The sequence below is a fragment of the Lissotriton helveticus genome, chromosome 3_1 (genome assembly GCF_964261635.1).
Source record: "Lissotriton helveticus chromosome 3_1, aLisHel1.1, whole genome shotgun sequence".
NCBI classification, from domain to species: Eukaryota; Metazoa; Chordata; class Amphibia; order Caudata; family Salamandridae; genus Lissotriton; species Lissotriton helveticus.
The window spans coordinates 1,877,447,767-1,877,473,262 of NC_136061.1; the positions used below are offsets into that span (position 1 = coordinate 1,877,447,767).

Consider the following 25,496-nt stretch of genomic DNA (forward strand, 5'->3'; position numbering starts at 1 on the left):
TAGGAAATGGCAGAAATGTTTTAAGGCTAAAGTATCTGCTTTACACAACTAAGTAATAAAAAGCAAGCTTTCCAGCATTTGCTTGCCTTTTCCCTTGGAAGAGATCTTATCACAGTGTGAACAGTCTTAGTCGAAATAGCATTAGCGAGCAGCCAGGGGAAGTTAACAAAAAAAAGTTCCACAGAAAAGCGAATGAACACAGGTTTGGAACTGAAAAGAGCCCCCTTTTAAGATATATTAAATACAAGAGATTTCACAAGCACAGCACAAGTGCTCTGCAGGTGAAACCTAAAAAGGCTACTTTAACTGGTTCAAATATTGTTGATATTCTATTCACAAAAGAATGCAACTAAACATATCCCTCTTCACAAGAATGCAGATCAGATCCCATGGAGTGGTGTGGCTCACTGGTTAGAGGCGGCAGACCCGGAAGCAGAGGACGGCCCAGGACCAGGGTTCAATTCCCGATGCGGCAGGGTCGTGGACCAGGGTCAGCGGACTCGATAATTCTTGCTTTGGTGCCTACTCTAACCAGGGATCACACTCGGCAACTCAGGGCATTAGCTTGCCTCATCTCCACAACGGCCCCCCCCATACACCGGAGATGCCTGGTTTCACCTTGGAGATACCCAGCAGGGATCATCTCACAGGGAAAGCCAGGACGGGTTCCCCAGTGGTCTACAGCGCTGGGACGCCCCATTGCTGGGGTAGCCATGCGCTTTACAAGACAACCTAACATAACATAACATTAATATTCTTCACAGCGCAAGTATTAAGATTTACACTTACCGATTCAACGGTTCTTAACATTGTCAGACTCTCGTTTACTGCTATGGCAATACTCGTTTTACCTGTTCTTGCTACAAAAGAAGAATTGTTAAAATTTACACTTCAGAACAGTCCTAATATTTCTTTTACAATGTCTTAGTACACAGTACCCTGTAAAATAAATAATCATAGACAAATTCATCTAACTATTTAATTTTATTCACAGAATGTATAAATTGTTTATACAAGTTTTACGAGGCTTGCACTGTTGCAGTAGGTGTCCGGCATTTTCGCAAATACCTTTTATTGATAACAGTTAATAGATCACATATTGCAAGGTCATCTGTCTTACTTGTCCTTATACCTGAGGTGAGGAATCATCTCGGAGAAAGGAGCTCATGAGGGTGGTCCTACAAACTTAACAATGACTGTTTCCTCTTCTACACCTTACACTTCCCACGCATTCCTCCTCCTCTCTTGAACGCTCCTTCTATCCTTTTCACAAGCAGGTCAGACTGTAGCGCACTTGTGTGAGCACGGCTGGAATCATGATTTTCACCAACTTCTCACAAGTATTGTCCTGCTCCTGATGTGTGAGGTGGTTTTGTCCTGCTTCACTATTTGGCCTGAGTTTGATCACCCCTTATGACCTAATCTGGGGTCCCTGTGTTCTTTCCAGAACAGCATGATGAAGCTCAACTTAGCTTGAGCACCTGTGTACCCTAGGTGAGTGCAGCCCAGGACCTCTGAGCTCAAGCAACCCACAAGCCTGCTTACTAAAAATATAGACCCACATGCATGTGACGTAGAGTTCATCAGGAAGAGAATCGGCCATGAATCATCCAAATACATTTTGACAAGAAGAAAAGAAGACACAGGAACAGACTATAGAACCTACATAGTGTGAAATCTGGGATGTTCATTATTTTTGTCAGGCAGGGATACAGGTTGTCGATAGCTGATATTTACAAAACCATTAACCATAATTACACTGTGCTGATTGGGTAGTTGCAGGGATGATGGAGGATTAATAATTTGGTACATGCTTTGCACCTAAATATTGGCATTCCCTCCCAAACACCTTACATTTGGCTGCCACAAGTCGAAGAAAACCTCAGAACTCTGTTTAGGCCGAGTCTATAAAATGTATTTATTAGAAAACAGTAGCAGTTGTGGTGACTGAAAAATCAATCTCCCTGGCATCTGTCCAAGACAGGAGTTCTATAAGCGGATAAGGGCACATACAAGTACACACACAAACACACACACACACACACACACACACACACACACACACCCCCACACACACACACAGTAATACAATGACACACCACAAAAATACTCCACAAAGGGTTAGAAAAATGGATTATATTTTTATGAGTAAAACAAGAACAAAACAAAAACCCAATAAGTTGAACCAGAGTTATAAATATTTACAGATTACATAGAAATATACTGCTTAGAGTCATAAATCGCTAACCAGAGCCATTGGATCGTGCTAGACCAGGGTAAATCCAAAGTTCAGACCGACAGAGATGGAGGGCAGGTCAGCGACAGCACTCAAGAAGGTCTGAATAAAAAAGTACCTTGGATGGAGGAAGCGCCGACGTCGAAGACTCGATACGAGAAGCAGAGGAGGGGATGCGTTGTTGTCGATCCTGTGGATGGAGGCGATGCGTCGGTTCCAATCCATGTAGTTGATGAAGGTTTCGTGTCGAACCCCTAAATGATGCAGACGATGCATCATCGTGGAGCCACGCAGTCTGTTATCGAGAGCTACGCAGTCCGTCGAAGCAATGTTGTTGAGCAGCAATCGCATCGGAGTTGATAAGCAATGAGTTGGTTCCAATCAGTGCAAAGTTGTTGATGCATCGGTTTTGATGGGTCAGCACAGCACAAACCACCTTTCAAGGAACCAGGACTGGATTGGTAACACTTGGCCAGGCAGGTCTCACAGATGGTAGAGTTTAGGTATTGTTGCAGGATTGTCGGAAGTCTTTGATGGCCCAGAGACTTCTGAAACGAGGACAAGCCAGCAAGCCCCTGGAGTCACTCTGGGTCCAGTCCTTTTCCCTAGCAGGGCAGAGATCAGCAAGTAGCAGGGCAGCACAACAAAGAAGAGAAGCAGTTCTTCCAGAGCAGCAGTCAAGCAGAGTGGCACTACTTGTAGCACAGCAGTCTTTACTCCAGGCAGATTTCTTCACAGGTCCAGTAGTTTACTGTATTTTTAGTGTCAGAGACCTATTACCTATACCCAGTAGTGCCTATGAAGTGGGGGTGACATCAAAGCAGGCCCTTGAAGTGTACAGGTCCCCCTTTCTTCCCAGCTGTGGCTCCAGACTAGCTGTGGGGGTAGCCATTTGTGTAGGAAAAAAGACACTACCTATTGAAGTGTGTCAGCCCCTCCCACCATTCCTGCTGAGGAAGAGCAATCAGAATGCATATGTAAGTAGATGGGTACTCAGGCACGCCTATCCTTCTGGTGTGTGTGGCTATCTAGAGGGAATACACAACATGTAGTTGTTACCCACATCAGCCATGTATTGGAGACAGGCTGCAAGGCTCACACAGCAGTAATAGCAGGAAAATGCCCTCTTTCTGACAGTGGCATTTCTTAAATAGAAATATTAAACCCAACATTACTATTAAACAGGATTTATCATTACCATTCCATAGGTATAATACCTGCTGTGGCTACTCCTTTCAGATCAAGAATTACTGCTTAAAAGGATATTAAGGAATTCCCAATGCTAGCCTCTGAACAGACAAATTTTGCTGTTTGTCACTACCAGAACCTAATTACACAGCACCCTGCCAAAAGGGCTACCTAGGGCCTACCTTATGGTTGACTTCTGTGTTTAAAAATTTGACCTTTTGTTTTCACTAAAAACAATTAAGCTATGGCCTCCAAATGGCATTTACGCCAAGTGGATTCAGCTTCACACATGAAAATAAACATAGGCCAATAGGCTTCGGACACAGACACACCAGGGTTCAGCGTCTTTTGTCAGACTTGTTTCAGACCGGTTGCTTGAGCACTTTAAAAGGAGCACTGGACCAGGGAAGTGTTACTATGGGAAACAGAATGCTCGCAGTACGCAGAGTCTGGTCAGCTCTGTGCTTCAGGCTGAAGGTTAATTTCACACTATGTTGAAGTCATAGGTAAGCAACAAAAAAATGGCACAACATTGATTCCTAATTGAACCTACTTGGAAGGGTTTCAAACTTCGAGGCATATTTACAAGGGCTTATGCCACAGGAATGTCAATTTTTGTGACGTTCCTGTGGTGTTAAGTCTGTCACCTTATTTACAAGGCGGCGTTAAGCCACTTAATGTTGCTTAACGCCACCTTGTAAATAAGGCCCCTTTCACGCTACACCTGGGGGCATATGAACAAGAAGTTAACCCCGCCATAGCGTCAATTGTTTGACGTTATGGCAGCTTTTCTTTTTATCACCTTATTTACAAGTAGCCGCTAACCTCAGTTAGTGGCAGTTTTCTGGCAAAATCGTACATTTTTAAGATTTCCACTTCTGTTAGCGGGAGTTAACAAAAATGAGATGCAAGGTAGGAGTTCCCATGCAAAAACTGCTGCTCACCCCACTTTGCAATATTTACAAGGAATTCCTTGTATGGTGCAAAACCCAAAAAACTGATTCTAACTGCGGTTAGAGGCAGTTTTTTAAGACCAGAAAATAGCTGGTCTTAAAAATGGTGCAAACACTTGTGGCCTCATTTCAGAAGGTTTTGGTGCTGGACAGCGCTGCAAGGAATGTTGCTGCGCTGCCCTGCAACAAAACTACAGGGCAGGAATGCACACCATCAATGGGACAGAGTGCATTCCTGGGCCTCATTAATGAAAAGTGTTGCATCAATGCGACAAAACAGTGTTGCAGCACTTTTCACTACGTCCTTCTTGCGACACCATGGATGCACTGTATTCACTGTACGGCACTCTATGTTGCAATTAATAACAGATACGTCTGGAATCCTGATGTATCTGTCAACACTAAAGTCACGCATTGCTGCAGTTGTGTCACAAGCATGACGCAACTCCAGCAATTCATGGGGCCAACCTATCCCTGTGGCACTGCGTCACCCTTATGCCTGCCATGAGGCAGGCGTAAAATACTGATGCAGTGGCATCCTTCAATTGTTGCAGTGAAATCTGATGGATTTCTCTACGCCACTCCTATGAGGCTTTGTTGCGTGGGAATGCCTGCCCTGCATACATCGTACCTGATGCAGGTTAATGTGGCACAGGACTTCACAAGGGCAAGCATATGCCTAGATTCATCACTTTTCAAAGACGGTGCAATAGTGGTTCAAGAATCATGCTGCCAGTACGTCAAGGAAAGGACACACTGGAGGGGTGAAACTGTCAGGAGGTGCTCATGAATAAGCCCCCCGGTCTTTTTCCCCTGCTTTGGCACACAATGGTTGCAATGCGCTAACGCAGGCACCCTTGCACCATGGTGCAAGCGTGACTGTGTTGCGGAGGTGATTGATGTTGTGGCTCCATCACTTCTCGAGACGTCTGCAGGTGCCTCTGGACTAGTGGAGGGCGGGAGTAAACCAGTTGGCATTCTTGCAGTGTTGTTTGCCTGGTCTTTTCTTGAGGGGGGACAGGGTGTTGGCGCAGTTAGAGATCCATCGGTGGAGGTTGCGCGCTGCGGAGTTGTCATCTGTAAGCGTTGGCGGAGTGGTGGTGCTGAGGGAGTTGACAAGAAGTTTTTTGGTGGCCTTGTTCCAGCTGCGAGGGGGGTGCAATGATGGCAGTGGTGTACGGGGGGCATGGTGTAGACTTGATGTATACAATGATGGTCGGTCCAGGAGAGTCCAGTGGTATGGCTGTAGTTGATTTCCTGGTGGCGCAGACGACGTGCTTGAGCGTGTGTCCGGCTATGTGGGTTGGTGTGGTGACTAGCTGCTTGAGTCCGATGTTGACGAGGTTCCCAAGGAGAGGGGTGGTGTTCTGGTCACTGGGGTTGGCCAGGTGGAACTTGAGGTCTCCGAGTAGGATGTAGTCGGTGGATGGGAGACCCTGGGGTGCAATGAGGTCTACAATGGCATGGGTGATTGGGGGTCCATGGCCCAGGGGGCCTGTAGATGAGGGTGCCGCAGAGGATGGTGTTGGTCCGGATCAGGAAGTGGAGGTATTCCTTGGTCACCATTGGGTCATTAGAGTGCGTGGTCAGTCAGAGTGTGCTTTTGTAGACAAAGGCAATACATCCTCCTGGACAGTCGGGTTGGTCCTTGAGGGGGATTTAGAAGCCATCAAGGATGGCGATGGCAATGTCCGGACCGGAGCAGAGGTTGGTCCAGATTTCCGTGAAGAAGGTGGTGTCTGAAGAGGTGGCATCGAGGAGGTCCCAGATGTCTGTGGTGTATTTGGGGAGGGACCAAACGTTGAGAAGGATGCAGTTGAGCCGGTCGGGTGAGCTGTTGGTCGGCTGGGTGGAAAAAGAGGCGCTGGTGTGCTGATGTGGTAGAAGGTGCCTTTGCAGTTTTGACAGGCACAGGGTGCAAGGGTATTCTTCGGTGATACTAAATGGCAGGCGGCATGGCGTTCGCAGTTGAGGGCGAGGAAGGTGCTGGCGTCGTAGCGGTGGAGTGTCTGAGAGGCAAGGTCCCTTGTACTGGGTATGGTTCAGGGCCAGACAGGCTTGCCTTTGGCTTCCCTTTGGCGCACCAGTGGCACGCATGCTGGCAATGGCCGCACAGCGTCCGCCAATAACCCCTTGGCTGTTGGGGTCATTCCCCTGCTGTGCTGGGGGGAGGAGGGGTGCGCACAGTGCCCCGGTGCTCATGACTAGCTGAGCTCGTCATGAGCCATGGTTCTCGTGTGCTCATGACGAGCTGAGCTCGTCATGACCACACCCGTTTGTGTAGAACGTTCTCACAGAAGGGGAATTTACCCAGCGAGCGTTCTAACGGTCATGACGAGCTCAGCTCGTCATGAGCACACGAGAACCATGAGCGTGGGAGGGGTTAAGTAGTGCTGCAGGGGGGCTGGACAGCAGTGAGATGGGAAATGACACTGGAGTGGGCAGGGACGTGGGGGATTGCAGTGGCAACGAGGGAGAGGATAGGGAAAAAGGAGCTCCAAAAATGCACAGGAGAAACAAAGCCAAACACAGCAAAGATAAAAAAATAAAGAAATAGGTAGGAAAGCAATGGAGAAGAGCAGAAAGATGAACAGGAACAGCAGACAAGGGGGAAAGGAGGCACTCAAGCTGCAGAACAGTGATGCACTACCACTGGACCACCAGGGATGAGGCGCCGGCAGCCTGCGGGTGGAGGAGGGACTCGAACACTAGACCTCCGTGTCGAAGGAACCAGCAGCAGCAGAAGGGGACAGCAGCAGAAGAAACCAGATGGCGCTGCCATGTGGAAAGAGTAAGTCCACTAAGGGTTAGTCCCTCGTACACCCAAAAGAAAAGTAACAGGGAACAAGGAAAGGCATCACCACCCAGTTGCCTCTTCTGATCTGACAGTGGTGACCAGATTCCAGGTTCCCCAGTTCCCAAGCGAATAACGGCAGCTCAAGCTGCATACCCAAGGGCCTGGGCCATAACTGGCCTGTGCCCCTGGTACCCACTGCCACCAATGGCTGTTCTCAGCAAATTAAGCGAGTTAGTGTAGTCCCCCACCATTCTTGCCCTCGGTGATGTCGTTCAGCTGCAGTGCAGGGATTGCCACAGGCACTAGGCCTGGGCCCGACTCACCCTTGGGCCTCCTCCGCTACCTGTCCCACATTCTCCTCACCTGGACATGAGGCTGCACTCTCTCCAAATCTGTGACTCAGCCAGTAGGAGCGGCAGCCAGATGGGATTTCACAAGCCGGGGTACAGCAGTCGCCGCAAAATACGCTGAGGAATCTCCCGATGCAGGTGTGGCAAGGGCCCCATTAGGTGCAAAGTTGTAGTGCTCCCGCCACACAAGATGGGTTCAGCTGAGGGGCCTCACCCTCCACAGCGTCCGGCCAGCACAACATCCTACAGCCTATGATGCAGAGAGGCAGGCACCATTGATAATCACCTCCGTGAACCTCGGGGTAGTGGGGGATCGCAGTATGCGATGCAGCCTCCCTAAAGTGATGCACAGGAGCGCCTTTACCATTCACAGCTCCAAGGGGCGCAAGGTGGTCTTCTCACACATGTCAGCAACATGTCTCCATATGACCTGCCTGATGTCACCACCAGGTAAGGGTGATCGTTGCCCCTCAATGTCTAACACCACGGCCCAGCGACTCCACAGCACCTCTGCATCCTGCTTTGGTTCCCAGACGCAGGCCTAGCGAGGTCTCTGGGCCCCGGGGACTATCCGTGCTTTCAAGGTTTTGGTTGCCATGGTGTTGCAAGGAGTGCGCAATGAAAAGTGATGCATCACTGGTTTAGTACAGCGATGTACCTCTTTTCATAGATGTAGCCCTGAAGTTTCTCTTCCAATGGGACTCTAGCTAGTCATCCTTGCCGTTGGGGGGCTTAGGAGGAGGGTGTTGATCTGTGCTGCACTGAGCCCTGGCTGCTCCATTCTGCATTCCATTGGTTTTATATCCTATTTTTCATTGGAGGTGCACATTTAGGCTATTTTTGTCACTAGAGGCAAAAAAAGTAAAGTTTTTGCTGCTAATGGGCCTTTCATCAGTTTTCGCCTGCTAACGTCAGAATTTGTATCGGCTTCACGCTAGTGTTACCGGCAGTTTTCACCGCAGCTACTCGAAACTATCGCCATGTAGTGACGTATTGTAAATCCCTAGCTATCATTTTTGGTGATAGGCCGCGTTAAGAAAACTACAGCTAATTAGCGTTAGCAGTTCTTGTACATATGCCCCTTTGTGTGAAAGTAGTGGGCAATGGGTGTTGTGGTAGGCTTTCCGCCACAATGCCCTTTGCATTTTGACTCTGCCCCCTATTTACAAGGGGGGATTAGATAGGAGGTAGGGCAAAAAATAAGACCAGAGAAAACCTGGTCTCAACCGGGCGAAACGATAAGAAATTATTAATTTCTCCTTGTTTTTGATGCTTCTATATGGGCTGCGATTGTTCATGTGCAGGAAAGTGTCCCCTCCTGCACATCAACAATCATATAAAAATGATAAGTTGCAACTCCAATAAGTGCTGCAAAAAGCCTGATTGTTTGTGTGCAGCTAAGGATACCTTCCTGCACATAAACAACCGTTCACCCCAACGCAGGGCCCCTTGAACTATGGTGCAAGGGTTCCTGTGTTGGCGCTAGGGAGCTAAATTCAGCACCACTGCTAGGGGAAATGCAGGGGTGCACCACATTCTTGTAAACACGGTGCATCCCTGCATTTGGAAACTGTCGAAGCACGGTGTTAGCAATCTTTGCTTAACGCCGCGCTCGGACGGTTTCCTTGTACATGAACCCTTTTGTCCTGTGTAAGTACCAGCTCTGTAGTAGTTTTCAACAACCTCTGTCTGTGAGGCTATCTTCCAGTGTGTTCAACTAAACAATACAAAGGTTCTGGACCAATAAAAAACTGCAGGGCATATTTATAAGGGCTTGACGTTACTTTGGTGTTAAGTCCTTCACCTCATTTACAAGATTGGAGTTAAGCCACTTAACGTGGCTTAAAGCCACCTTGTAAATAAGGCCCTTTCCTGCTACACTCGGGGGCCGATTCCGGTTCGGTAAAATCCCACACGATTCGCCGTACGGAGCGTTTTTCCCGTACGATTCGTACACCAACAACGTCCCCGTACGTACGATCAAGTACGATCCTAACCCAAAGCAGATCTACGCACGATTCGTACCTAACCCCATACGACCTGAAAATACATAGGATTCATATCCGGGTAACGCAGTACGCGCCGTCCGTATGTAAACAGGCAGCAGTTTCCTGCCCAGCAAGTACGATTCGTGTCGGCGACACTCCGTATGACCCTATTGCTACGGGAGCGGAAAATGTCCGTAAAAGCAGAGTCTGGCCCGAACCGCACCCCGGTACGCGACATACACGCCATGAACCCCATCGGCCGTGTCATCCCAGTCCTGTGCGCCTATGACCTGGGGCATAGAAACCGATGATGGCGCAGACGGTGAGTACAACGTACCTCAACAACGCAAGTGTACCTGTACGGTGCGTCATACATGCTTGCGTTTACCACCATTGCAATAGTGATACGAGCCGCACACATCCATGAATATTGGGGTACGGTGCGTCACACGCGCGCGTATATCACCATTGCAATAGTGCTACGAGCCGCACACACGCCATGAATGTTGGGGTACGGTGCGTCCCACGCTCGCTTATATATCACCATTGCAATAGTGATACGAGCCGCACACACGCCATAAATGTTGGGGTACGGTGCGTCACACACTCGCACATATCACCATTGCAATAGTGATACGAGTCGCATACACGCCATGAATGTTGGGGTACGGTGCGTGACATCTGAGGGGTTGGTGGATATGACTCCCAGCAGTGCCCAGACATAAGAGGGATGGCTGGATATGACTCCCAGCAGTGCCTAGACATAAGAGCGGTGGCTGGATATGACTCCCAGCAGTGCCTAGACATAAGAGGGGTGGGTGCGGAGGACTCCCAGCAGTGCCCAGACATAAGAGGAGTGGCTGGATATGACTTCCAGCAGTGCCTAGACATAAGAGGGGTGGGTGCAGAGGACTCCCGGCAGTGCCTAGATAGAAGAGGGGTGGGTGGATATGACTCCCAGCAGTGCCTAGACATACGAGGGGCGGGTGCAGAGGATTCCCAGCAGTGCCCAGACGTAAGAGTGGTGGCTGGATATGACTCCCAGCAGTGCCTAGACATAAGAGGGGTGAGTGGATATGGCTCCCAGCAGTGCCTAGACATAAGAGGGGTGGGTGCAGAGGACTCCCAGCAGTGCCTAGACATAAGAGGGGTGGGCTAGATATGACTCCCAGCAGTGCCTAGACATAAGAGGGGTGTGTGTATAGGACTACCAGCAGTGCCCAAACATAAGTGGGGTGGGTGCAGAGGACTCCCAGCAGTGCTGAGACATTAGAGGCGTGGGTGCAGAGGACTCCCAGCAGTGCTGAGACATTAGAGGGGTGGCTGGATATGACTCCCAGCAGTGCCTAGACATAAGAGGGGTGGGTGCAGAGGACTCCCAGCAGTGCCCAGACATAAGAGGGGTGGGTGCAGAGGACTCCCAGCAGTGCCTAGACATAAGAGGGGTGGGTGCAGAGGACTCCCAGCTGTGCCCAGGCATAAGAGGGGTGGCTGGATATGACTCCCAGCAGTGCCCAACAGTATGGGGGTGGGTGGACATGACTCCCAGCAGTGCCCAGACATAAGAGGGGTGGGTACAGAGGACTCCCAGCTGTGCCCAGGCATAAGAGGGGTGGCTGGATATGACTCCCAGCAATGCCTAGACATAGGAGGGGTGGGTACAGAGGACTTCCATCAGTGGTCAGTTATAGGGGGGGCATTATAATCATCATACAACAATTACATGGGTGTATGTTTACATCCCTAACCTGTGAGAGTCCTGATAGTGCCATAGCAACACATCACTTACAGCAGTGTCCCACTACACGGAGTATGGAATACTGTCACACACTGTGTGACACACCACATGTGGGTGTGATGTCGGATCCCACATGCATATCCACCCATCGAGGTTGCAGGCAACCTACACACCCTACCATCATGACACAATAGTGTATAGTCATGTAATAGCCCACCAAACAAATAGAGCAAAAAGGAAAAACACACTGTCATCTACATCCCTGGCCTGATATGAATGTCCAGGTTGTGAAACATGTACTCTCTCATGGAAGGAACAGGGTTGAAACCCCTTAGATACAAAGAACAAAATTGTGAGTTGTGTGCACAAATACCCTGCATAACAAATCCAAACATAAGGCTAAGGCTGTGATCATACATCTGCATAGTGTGAAAAAGGGTGATTGTGTCCATGAAGGCATTTCTACATACTACACACACAAGTACAGTGAGTAGCATGGATGGCACAGACTAATGAGCAGAAGTCATCTGTGAGCGGGCATGGCCATTGCTGAAGGGAACGTTCAACAAAATACTAAATCTGCACACATGTCAGCACAACAATTGTGCAACTGTCCGTAGTGAAGATCTCATGTGTCACTGAGAAAGGGACACTCTTTGGGACAATGTCTGTAGGCAAACTGAACACACACAAACAAAGATTATTTGCGTCAACATTGTGATGGCACATAGATACCATGGTCCACCTCATTCCCATCATAAAATAGACATCTTTCACAATCCCAAAACATTACCATGACACCAACTCCTAGGCACACAGCACCTAAAGCAAGTACCTGAAATGCAACAGTTTAGAATAAAAAATAAAATGCTTTATTCAGCTCCAAAAGGAAAATGATCTCAATAACTGAGTCCTGGGTCAAACAAAGCCAATGGCCAGTCCATAGTAAAGTTTTTTCGGGGTAGGTTGGGGAGGTTGTTAACTCCAAACTTGCCTGCACATGATGGAGCTAAAGGGTTGGAGACCAGTGGGGCGGCATCATCTGGCTCAGGGACCAGCACCGCAGGGACAGTAGAGGGAAGGGTAGGTGTGGGTGCAGGGGGGAGGAATCCTCCTCAGTGGCTTGTGCAGTGCCAAAGGTGGAAATAAATTCAGCGCTGCACTCTGCTGCCAGTTTAGCCAGACCACCACCTGCACCCGGGGACACAATGGGAGTGGAGGTAGAGGGTTGTGAGTCTGGTGGAGTTTGTCTGTGGCTGCGTGCCTGCCATCTGACCCCAGTCCCTGTGGGTGTGCCTGCATCCCCCTGAGATTGCGTGCCAGGAGATCTGCGCTTACACTTCCGTGGTGGTGTGCTGGGTGTCTCTGTTGGTGTGTGTGATCTTGTGTGTCTGCTTGTGCTCTGGACAAGTATGGGAGAGGGGGGTGTGGATGGGTCTGAAAGAGGGGTGGACGGACCGCTGCAGGAGGGCAACTGCTGCCGTCAGTGAGGAGTCCATGGACGATAGAATCCGAAGTTGGTCAGACATGTTAGCTGACATCCCCTCCATGAATGACAACAACTGTGTCAGTATTCGAGTGTGCCCATGGAGGACAGGCAGCATTGATGTCTGACCAACATGAATCTGCCGCAGTAGGTCCACGAACTCGGCACTGAGGGCAGCAGGGGAGACAGGGGCAGGGGCTGCGGTGCCGGGGACGAAGGAGACATGGGGGCAGCACGGACAGAAGGGACTCTAGCAACTGGGAGGGTGGTGATGGGTCTGGAGGAGGCGGGGACAGACACAGTAATGGAAGATGCTGTCGCCGCATATTCCCCCTCCTCATGGGATTCAGAAGCCGAGCCGTCCGCAAGATAAGAAGTGTCGCCTTCCAAAGGTCCGGCCGCCTGACTCCCCTCACCCTCCATGCCACTGGCTCCCTCCGACTCCTCAGCGCTGGTGGTACTGTGGCTGGGTCCCTCCTCCTGGTCCATACTCATGTCTCCTCCTGTGTCAGTTGATGATGCTGTTGGCAAGGAGAAGAAACAAAAATGCATCAGTCACCTGTACACATCTGACACATGAGCACAAAATCAGTTGGTCACACTGCAAATCATGGCATGCATCATGAGTAACAGCCAGATAGCTCAGCACATATTTAAGACTAGTACTGCACAGTTGGTATAGACACAATGCAACTTGGACACAAGGATCCAAATAACAGACCAGGTCACAACTTGAATGAGAGTCACACTGAGGAGCTTCTGTTTGTTTACAGGAGAGCAGATCTATACAATGAAGTTATGCCACCTCAAGTTCACAAAGAAATAAACAGGTGTGTTGACCCTCACGGGAAACTAACACACCTCACTCCCCAAGGTGACACCACACCCAGAGCCCTGGAAGTACATTTTGGCGAAAACTAATGTCACAAATTCTTGACATCTTGGGACTCAGCATACTTCACACATTCAACATGTATTGCATGTGTAAATTAGCCATCTTGTGAACATAACACGTACGTGCCTGCATGAAAGATCTCTCACAAGGAAATGCTCACAAAAAGCATAGACACATTCATTGAAACAGCTGGCACACTTTAAGATGAAACACTGTTAGAAACAAATGGCGTGGACCATATACCATATACATGGTCCAACGGACGTCTTGATGGATTGACACACCTTAGTCTGTACAATTGACACCAAAGGAGTCTCAAGCACTCAAGACCACTGTTGGGACATGACTACGGAGATCAAGGCACACCATTAATCACTAACACTGGCCTCCTTCAAAAGCTGCCTGCTTATTCCATGAAAGTTAATGAAATAGAGATAGGACAACTCCGCCTCTCTCCTGTCATAGAAACAGACAAAGGTCCACACTACGACTCTCTTTCCTCCCTAAGGTGTCGGCCATCTTTGACTAGTCTTAAACCTGTCCTAGACTAGTCCTACCGCAGGCTTCCGATTCACACCCTCCTTGGCTGCTAATGCCCTAAATACATTCTCTTCAGCTATTACTTCCCTACTTAGCCACTCTCCTTCTTCCCCAAGGTGTCGGTCATCTTAGTCTAGTCCCGACTAGCCCTAGGCTACTCCCTCCTCAGGCATCCTACTCTCATTCTCTTCAGTTATTACCTATCCACGACAATACCACACATTCACCCTCCATAGACCTCTTTTCTCACAATGGAACTCACAGGCACCCACACATACAAAATCATTTACCCCCCCAACCTCACAAAAAAATCAGCCAAAACCTTCAAACACAACTTCCTGAAATCTCACCCAGAAACCCCCTTTGCAGATCCTTATTTCTCACCTCGATTTGGACCCACGACTACCAACATCATCTTCTACACCAAACGTAGAGCACAATGGAGGAAAGCCTTCCTATCCTTACTCATGACTTCCTCCATGAAGAAGTCCGCACATGGTCTTCGGATGTCTATTACATCATCACAACTCTTCCAAGCCACAGCAACCATTACTATCTACAATAACGGCACTATCCTCATTCAATCCACAGATCATAGCCTTAACCTATTTAATAACATATTTCATATTATTAAAGAGCATGTATCCAAGCCTCTCCTTTCTCCCAGCCCCTCTTCCTCATGCACCACCCCTCCCCCTCCTACATCTAGCCCCCTCCCCTACCACCTCCCCGCCAACCCTCACATGTAACCCCTCCTCTTCTTTCACCTCACCCCCTCCTCTTACATTTAGTCCACCCTACTCCTGCAACATCTCCAGCCCGTCATCTCCCAATACTAGCCCTCCCCCATCCTCTCACATCACCACCCCACCTCCTCTCCTATCTAGCCCCCCTCCTCCGTCGCCACCCCTCCTCCTTCCATACCTTTTCCCCCCACCGCCTTCACCCCTTCCCCTCCGCTCACACCTAGTCCCCCCTTCTCCTCCTCTCACAACATCACTACCCCTCCACCTCTCACACCTAGTCCCCACTCCCCCATCACCACCCCCCTCTTCTCACATCCAGTCTCCCCTCCTCCTCTCACATCTTGTCCTCCCCACCTCTCACACCTAGTCCCCCCTCACTTCGCACATCACCACCCCCCCTCCTCTCACACCTAACCCTCTCCTCATTACCACCCCCACTTCCCCCACCTCTACTCCCCCCTCGCCCCATACCAACAATATGCCCCCCCTCCTATACCACCCGCATTCCCCCCTCCTCCCACACCCCCCCTCCCTGTTACCCCTCCCACACACTGTCAGTGTAACCACAAAAGGACCCACCATGGAAACTCCTATACCATCTCCTCCCCCTCCATCACATGCCCCTACTTCCTCTATACCCACACCTAACACATACCAAACTCTTTACCCACCACCGCCACATACTCCTTCCCGGCCCCTTTCAGGTCTCACACCAAACAGAGTCCATTCTCCTCAACTTTTACTACGCTCTGCCATCCCCACCACCACCCTCCCTAACTCCACTCTGGACAAGATTATGACCACCCTCTTCCAAATTAAAGACGAGCTACAAACATTCAAAGAGCTATTTACAAATCATATAAGACCCCCTTCTCTACCCGGTACCCACCTACCCCACCAGCCCCACACCCCATCTACATGCTCATACACACACAACCCTCCTCGCTGGACCTCCATCCCTGCCCATAGCTCTTCCACCCGACCTTTCCGATGCATCAATACACTGACACGCTATGACATACATGCCCTCCTACACTCCTATGATTCCACCTCACACCTCCCCATCCCTACTATCCATCCCAACCCTCACAGGCCCCCTACCCAAAATATTAGAGGCACCATCTCTAATAATCTCACTAAAGCCACCCTCACTCGGGCCCCCTCCGCCTCCATCATCACCCCACGGCTCAAATGCACACTACTTAACTGTAGATCTGCCCCTAGACACGCATCGGACATAGCTGACCTCATAATCGCACGTGATCTAGACCTTATCATACTCACCGAAACCTGGTTAACAGAATCCTCCTCCCCCCTCATTGACATTTTAGTCCCCCCTAACTATCACATCATCAGATTAGACAGGGCCTGCAGGACAGGAGGTGGTCTAGCATGTATCCACAGGAGTAACCTCTCAGTAACTAGAGCCATCTCCCCTACTTTTTCCTCTTCTGAACACATATGCCTCGACGTCATCAGTGAGGGCACTCCAGTTTGCTCTCTGCATATCATCTACCACCCACCAGGAGACAGCCTCACCTTCACTGAACACCTCATGGACATGATCACAACGAACTTGGGTCGACAAATTACACAAATATTCCTTGGTGATTTCAATCTTCACTGGAATGATCATAATGACTCGGTGGTCAACAGTCTCAAAAACTTCCTCATCACCCTAGACCTCACCCAAATCTGCAACAGCCCCACTCATGACAAAGGCTCTATCCTGGACCTCATCATCTCCAAAGGTGATGCCACCCAACTAGACTCAATCCAAACCTGTGACTGGTCTGACCACCACATTGTCACATTCTTCATCAATGAATATGTGAAACTTTGTCCTGCCCATTCCACCAAACCCAAGACCTGGAAAAGAGACCTGAAGAAACTCAATCCCAACTCCTCACCATCATCCAGCTACAACCTTCTCCCCCCCCCACCGGAAACAACGATGTTCAGGCGCTCAACGATCATTACCTCAAATCAATGTCCACGATAGTCAACGAAGTTGCACCCCTTCAGTTAAAAAGAGTTTCCTCTAAAATCTCTAAACCATGGTACGACGGTCTGCTCAACGATGACAGACGAGCTATGAGATTAGCTGAACGTAATTGGAGATCTACCCCCTCAGTTTTTCACCTCAATGCACTAAAGAAAAAGAGAAACGTTTACTTCAGGAAAATCAAACAATCAAAGGCCGACTTCTTTAGCCTTCAACTTGACCAAGCAAAAAAACCGACCAAAAAAACTCTTTGAACTAATCAAATCGCAATCCAAGGACAAACCACAATGATTACTAAACACATCCAACACCCTACCTCCCTGTGAAGAATTCTCTACCTTCTTCAATCTAAAAACAACCAACATCCAGAATGATCTCCTCATTGACCTAAACCTATACTCTAGCCCCCTCAACAAAACCCCCATCAAACTAAAAAACAATGCGTCCTGCTCATCCTTTGACACCTACACAGAAGATTCCATAGGCAAGATCCTGGGCACCCTGAAGCCCTCCAATCACCTCTCGGACCCTCTACCTGCTAATGCTGTAAAGGATCTTATCCCATGGCTTCTACCGCTCTGGACCAAAATCATTAACAGCTCTCTCCAACAAGGATTTATCCCAGACTCCCTTAAAGTGGGACAAGTATCGCCCATACTCAAGAAACCCACAGCTGACCCTACTGACCTTAATAATTATCGCCCTATCTCCAACATCCCTACCTTATCCAAATTGTTAGAAAAATGTGTTCACCTCCAACTGACAAAACACATCGATCACTTTGACCTCCTCAACCGACACCAATCCGGCTTCTGCGCAGGCCACAGCACAGAAACAGCCATGTCTCACATTATTGATGATGCACTTCAAATTCTTGACCAAATGGTACCAGCCTCCTCATCCTTCTCGACCTGTCTTCAGCATTCGACACGGGCAAGCACGAGAACTTACTCGATCTGCTGAACACCAGAATGGGTCTTTCGGGAACAGTACTCAAATGGTTCACCTCCTTCCTCCACAATCGGACTCAGAAATTCAAAATCAACAACACTTTTTGCAGCCCTACACCAGTATTACTAGGTGTCCCACAAGGATCAGCCTTATCCCCGACACTTTTCAATCTAGTCATGGAGCCACTCACCGTACTGCTTCATGCCTCTAATGTGCAATTCCACATGTATGCTGACGACACCCAACTCTACCTCAAACTACAATCCCCGGATGACATCAAACTTCTCAACTCAACTCTTAAGAAAACACAGACATGGTTGGAAGAGAATCATCTCAAACCTAATGCTCTAAAAACTGAGTTCTTACTAATAGCTTCCCCCGCCAAAATCCACATCGCTCAGGACTGGCTTAAACACCTCAATGCATTCAACGTCCAACCCATCATTGTAGACTCAGCAAAATCTTTAGGTATAACCATGGACTCCAATCTCAATATGCAACGACATATCAGCAATGCAACGAAGGGAGCTAATCTCCAAATCAACACCTTGAGGAAGTTGAAACCCTTCCTCCCAGCCAACGACTTCCGAACTGTGGTCCAAGCGCTAGTTATCCCTCGGATCGATTATGGAAGCACCACACTCTGTGGCCTCCCCCTATCTACAACCGCACCACTAAGAGCTTCTATCAATGCTGCAGCAAGACTCATCACTGGATCAAAAAAACGCTCACACATCTCCCCCGACTTAAAATCTCTGAACTGGTTACCCTACGAAGCCAGAATACACCTGAAAATTGCGTGCATTACTCATAAGGCCTTACACCACAACTCTCCTAGTTACATCGCACATAAATTGACAATCTCAGGAGGCTCAAGAACAACAAGAAGCGCACAAACTCTCCTCCTGAAACCACAAAAATTCCACAAGACAAAAACATACAAACGATCCTTATCAGGGATGGCCCCCAGGGTTTGGAATGCCCTCCCTCCAGAAATAAGACTTATCTTATCCACTGCATCCTTCAAAAAGGAAGTCAAATCGATCCTCCTGGCTAAACTCATTTGATCTTAAACTTTGTAAATATTATTTAACTGTTTCTCTTTCCCCTGTATTACATTGTGTCTGTCTTCTCATTCTATGTAAAGCGCTCTGATATCTGTAAGGATCTTGTTCGCGCTATATAAAACCTTGAAAATAAATAAATAAAAATACATTCCAAAACATAGCAAATGTTGTTTGGTGTGCACTACCTTGTGAGACAACTATAATGCAGACACATAAGTGTAACCTACACATTTTGTCATATGAACACATTCCAAACATAACCAACTCTCAACAAGTATTGGGAGTGCAAAGGTACATTCATCAATGCGAGACCACTTCAAATGTGTCACTCCTCACAGGGGCATCTATAATCCGGTTATCAAACATTTGCTAGCACATAAGACCCGCTGGTTGTCATGTGAATTGGCCAACATGTCCCAAATCTGGACAATGCTTAAGCTAATGTGCCTGCAATTGTGAAGAACAAAATCATTGCTGCATCGTGGACACATCCTTATCCACATGGCAAATGTCAACACAGTAGTGTGCACACTAAGACAAAACAGCATTGCACCAGAACTACATACATGTTGCAAAAATCTTTGAGGCAAAACCATCTCTGTAACAAAACAACATTGCCTGTAAAGCCCCTAATGTTATGTTATGTTATGTTATGTTATTATTATTTGTATCGCGCACAGCTGCCCCAGCGAAGTGGCGTCCTGGCGCTTTGACAAGGTAAACACAACACAACACTAAGAAACTCAGAGGGGAAAAAAGACAGCAGAGGGATTTAAGCAAACAGAAGAGTTTTGACGGCCCGTCTAAACTGGAGAAGGTCATCCATCGCCCGGATATGCGGAGGAAGAGAATTCCACCACTTCGCCGCTAGCACACGGAACGAGCGACCACCAGCTCTGACCAGTTTAAAACGCGGGACCATCACCAGATTCTGCCCCAAAGATCTGAGGGTACGTGAAGGGACATACGGCGTTAGCAGATTCTCCAAGATTTTGAGAGACATACCTTTGAGGATTTTAAACGCAAGGCAAAGAACCTTCAACTGAATCCTCTGGGGTATTGGAAGCCAATGGAGCGAGTGCAGAGTTTTAGAAACCGAACACCTCCTTGGCAGACCAATCACTACTCTGGCTGCAGCATTTTGGACTCGCTGCAGCCGGGTAAGCTCTGCCTGATTGATCCCGGCTAACAACGAACTGGCATAGTCCAGCCGGGATAACACTGATGCTTGAACCACCAGTTGCCTGGTGGACGCATCAAAAAACTTAAGAATAGGTCTGCGCCCTCTAATGATGCCATAGCAAGAAGCTGCCACCTTCCTGGTATGGCAGGTGAAACCAAGGGTCGGGTCCAACCATACTCCCAAATTTTTGATCTCCGATGCTGGGAGAGGAGTCACACCTAACTCAGAGGGCCACCATTTGTCACCCCACAACGCCACCTGCTTACCAACCACCATAACCTCCGTCTTCTTGGTATTTAACTGGAGACAGTTGGAATTCATCCAGTTAGCCACTGCTCGCAGACTATCACAAAACCTGGGAGCCTCCATGTCTGAGTCCCCACTCAGCGTGACCGCCAGCTACGTGTCATCAGCATATGAGACCATCGTCAGGCCCCATTGCTTGACGACCGAAGCCAGCGGTCTCACATAAAGATTAAAAAGAGTGGGACTCAGCGAAGAGCCCTGTGGGACCCCCAGGGCTAACGGATAGGGTTTAGACTTGCCGGGCGGGATCGCAACCTGAAATGATCTTTCAGTCAGGAACGATCGAAACCAACATAAGGCCGAGCCCGTGACACCCACTTCCTCAAGTCGCTGAAGCAAGATCCCGTGCGAGACCGTGTCGAACGCGGCACTAAGATCTAATAACAAAAGTGCCGCCGTTCGACCCGCATCAAGCACGGATCGCAGATGTTCGACCATAGAAAGTAGGGCCGTCTCCGTGCTATGGCCCGCCCGGAACCCATTCTGAGTAGGGTCAAGAATGTTAGCCCTGATGAGATGGTCTGCAAGAATGCCGTTCACATGGGCCTCAGCGACTTTCGTGGCCCAAGGAAGCAAGGAAATGGGGCGGTAGTTCTCAGGTTTAAGGGGGTCAAGGGTAGCCTTCTTCAGAATAGGTGTAACTATTGCCTGCTTCCACCTGATGGGAACAGTCCCAGATGAAAGTGACAGGTTAATCAGTGAGAGCACCGGGGTTCGACATAGCGGTGACATACTCTTAAGCTGGGCTGGTTTCAACGACAGCACTGTCCAGCATCACAGGGGACGTGCATGGTGAAACTCTATCTCCCAATTTACATCTACAGCTCACAACTGCCAAGGCCAAACAGGCAGGTCCATCCAACCTCTTCTGCAAAACACCCCCATCACTCAGTTAATGTGATTGATATAGCTCAAGAAGTGAAAACTCAGAATCAGGGTAACAAAAACTGTACAGCAACTTTTTTTTAAAGTAAACTAAGGTCACCTCGTGGGGCTGGCAATACATATTAGTCACAAACAACCAGCAACAGATTCTTGTGAATAGGCACACAGGCACTGCCCAGTGTGAGTATGCACAAGCCAAATCTTGTATCCATGGCCAGTGTGCACATGTAGCTGACACATGATAAATACAAACTATGCCTGGTACCAATGCCACTGAGGCAGACCCATGCTGAACTCACATAGAATGGGCACAGTGTTGGATGACACACATGATTAGGAGGTCAGGGTGTTGCAGGGGACTGTAGTGGGCACACAGATCCGTGGGTCTAGAAATTGCCGACTGTCTCATGATTAACCGTCTTGGCACTATGCATATCTTGCAAATGATGTACATCATGTCTGAGTACGCAACATGGGTCATGCATGCTGCTAGGGTGTGCATTTTAAACCTCACACTCCTATGTTGAGACTCTTCATCAGTGCAAACAAATATGAAGGCCAAACACAGTGCACAGGTCATGGCACAGGCAAGATACCAACACATGTCACAGACCTCCCTCCCACATGATGCGCGAATCAATGTGCAGTATAATTACCTTGCATACTAGAAGAACTTGTGCAAATTTGAAAAAACACAAATCAGGGGACACATGTGGAGGAGGGGAAGGGATGAAAAAGAGCATCAGCTGAATATGGGGAATAGAAAATACAATGCAAAAATAGCCTGTCTGACCACTGTGGGAGTGTTTCCAGGATTCAGAGCACCTCAAGTAGCAGGTGACACACACCACTACAAACAGACATGTACCTACCCCCTCCTTGCTGCTGTCTCTCCTGCAACTGCCTATGGAGGTCTGGAAAGACCACTTCCAGGACCCAGAGCATGTGGGGGGTGAGGTGACGGCTTCCACCATGCCGGCGTGGAGGTGACCGCTTCAGCTGGACCCAGGCGATACGCCGGGTCCCGCACCGCATGTCCTGCCACCTCTTCCTGATGTTGCTCAGCCGCCGGCGAGGGCCCCCCACAGACCTGACAACGTCCAACCAGATCTCCCACTTCTCGTAGGCAGTTACCTGTCAGGAAGACAAAGTGAAACAACATCACTACACCTGCTCCATGTCCCAGAGACACACACTTGCACTACATTGATGATGTGAACAGGGCATAGGATGCTGACAGGACTCGCATCATTGTCCATGTGAATTCGGCCTGTGGGCAACCCCCAATGCACTACATGCCTTTGAAAGGCAACAGAGGGCATAAGGGGTGCAACACACTCACTGATCATAGTACACACTGTACAACACATGCAACTGCAAGGTGTGGGACAGCACGTGACATGCTGTCACATATCCCACTCCACCTAAGAACCCTCAGCAGACCACACATACACACCCTGGCACAGATCACTTGCCTGTCAGTGTCAACAGTGTATACAACCCTCACTTTGCACATGTCCCACTTGACAAAGAGGTGCCACAGGTGTTGGGCTAACTGTGCAATTCAGGCACACAACACTGCATACTTGTCACATCAGATGGCTACAGCTGCTGCATACGCCATGCAGCTGTGTTGCAAAAGATCACATACACACTCGCCCAGGTGACAAGGAACATTCACACTCTTCAATGTCCATGAGTCTAAACAAAGCATTTGTACAACATCACCACAGGTCCCCAAAAGTCATAAACATCAGTGAGTACATTCAACTGTCACTCTGGGGGGAACACTGTTACACCTCAGTAAATTAGGGGGAAAAAACGGCAAGGTGCGGCACAGTAGAATGTGTCATTGACTATGCATTGAATGTCACAGTTAGCATAATGCAACTGAGGAGTGAACACACTTGAAAAACATCATGCCCTGCATGGGAGACACCACAATCTACACACCCAGCCCTCACTCCAAACCACATTACATGTCTGTTCCACCAATACACAATGGCTGTTGTGACACTCACACAACAGGTGAACAGTCAAAGCTAGTGCAGTCATCACTCACCTGCTCCCCATGTCTCCCATACAGCTTGCTATACTGTGGTAGGAGGGCATCCAGCAGGGCCTGGTTTTCCTCCTCTTTGAATGCTGGTGCCCTCTCCATGGTGAGCAAAATCAGAGTCCAGGGAATGCAGAGACAGCAGCAGTGTGGTCCACTCCAATGTTGTGCAGGCAAGTGCTCTCTCACAGACACATGCAGCCTTAAATCAGTGCTGCTGAGGGGCTTTCAGTTTCAGGAGTACAGTGTGCTAGCCCATATTACTTTGCATCCTACGTTTCATCCAATCCTTTTAAACATAAGGCCCTGACACACATTAAAATGTGAGCCTCAGCTCAAAATACATATTACAACATTGTATATTCTTGCCGAATTGACATTTGCAGGCCACCTGTAGCACACACTCAAATCTCAGTATCCATGACAACCAGGCTGCATTCAGGGCCTAATACTTGTCCCCTAGGTGTCCCCTAAGTATTTGTTAACATCAACACACGTCTACGGTGTGTTCAAGCTCGCGTATGGCACCATTTTTATCGTGAAACGACGCGCACGTAATGTCGGGTTACGGTTCGCCCGCGTATGATTCCATGTTAATTGTTGAAACGATGCGCACACACGCACGTAATGTTGGGGTAGGGTTCGCCCGTGTATGGCACCATGTTAATTGTGAAACGATGCACACACACGCACGTAATGTCGGGGTACGGTTCGCCCGCGTATGGCACCATGGTAATCGTGAAACGATGCGCACACATGCACGTAATGTCGGGGTACGGTGCGTTTTACACAGTGCGTTTCACACGCTGATGTCACGGCAGGGGTACGGTGCGTTTTACACGGTGCGTTTCACACGCTGATGTCACGGCAGGGGTAAGGTGCATTTTACACGGTGCGTTTCACACGCTGTAGTGAATGCAGGGGTACGGTGCCTTTTACACGGTGTGTTTCACATGCTAATGTCAAGGCAGGGGTACGGTGCGTTTTACACTGTGCGTTTCACACGCTGATGTCAAGGCAGGGGTACGGTGCGTTTTACACGGTGCATTTCACACGCTGTAGTGAATGCAGGGGTACAGTGCGTTTTACACGGTGCGCTTCACACACTGATGTCAAGGCAGGGGTATGGTGCGTTTTACACGATGCGTTTCACACGCTGATGTCAAGGCAGGGGGACGGAACGTTGCACACGCTCACGTATGGCACCATCGCAATAGTGATACGAGGCGCACACATGGCAGGGATGTAGGTGTACGTTTAAAACAAGGATGTCTATCAAGTTCTTGTCATTGCATCCTTACATGAGCAGGCCCTAGGTGTGGCAGGCACTGATATAGCACAGGGCATCTGATCCTGTTGCACAATCGATGTGTGATGACCTGTTGACACGTCATGTGTGAATGGACAATATGTGGTACACATCACCTTTACACTTGTCCCATATGTATCATCATGCACATGTTGTCATGCACATCAACACTGGGATGGCACAGTCATCACTACGGGCACCTGTCTCATGATGCCAGGGACCATGGCACTTTCTCACGTGACAATATGACGCTCATCATGACCCTATGTGACAATGTCATGTGTGTGTCATGTTAAAGATTGGGTTTGCTGTTTGTGTTCCGTAAAATGCATCTGCTGTTGGTGCATCCATAATGGGTCTGTGTTGTGATTGAAATGGTTTAACATGTACGCACACCATGTCACATGTGCATTTCCAACAGCTTTTGGGTCTGATGGCATCATACATCATTGATCCCCATGCATACATGTCTGCATCATGACAATGGCTGTGGTGTTGCGTTGTCACATGCACACCTAATAAGCACGTTTTCTGATATGTGCAATAGATATACCATGTGACCTGGGTGTGTGCCTTGCAGTCAGCTGTCTGTATGGGATGACAACCTTCTAATGCAGGTCTGGGGACGTTTGTCACTCCAGTGATATATTGCTCTGCTCACTCAGACCAGCCCAGCAGCTCTTTTGTGTGCATGTGTTGTGCATGTCACAAACGACAGCTGTATCTGGGTTTTCGTTGGAGTGCCAGTAAGATGGCATATGTGTCCTGGATGTATTGCTTACGCCAGACCCCATAGTGACTTGATGTGTAGTAGCAG

General features: G+C 48.8%; 1 protein-coding gene across 1 annotated transcript in view; it reads right to left on the reverse strand.

Moving 5' to 3' along the window:
* Positions 1-25,496, reverse strand: part of LOC144823935 (sperm-specific sodium:proton exchanger-like) — a 5,382,759-nt gene that overhangs the window by 232,609 nt on the left and 5,124,654 nt on the right. The window contains exon 23 of the mRNA XM_078682869.1: positions 790-860. Within this exon, the coding sequence (XP_078538995.1) occupies positions 790-860 (71 nt within the window). The remainder of the gene's footprint in view (positions 1-789; positions 861-25,496) is intronic.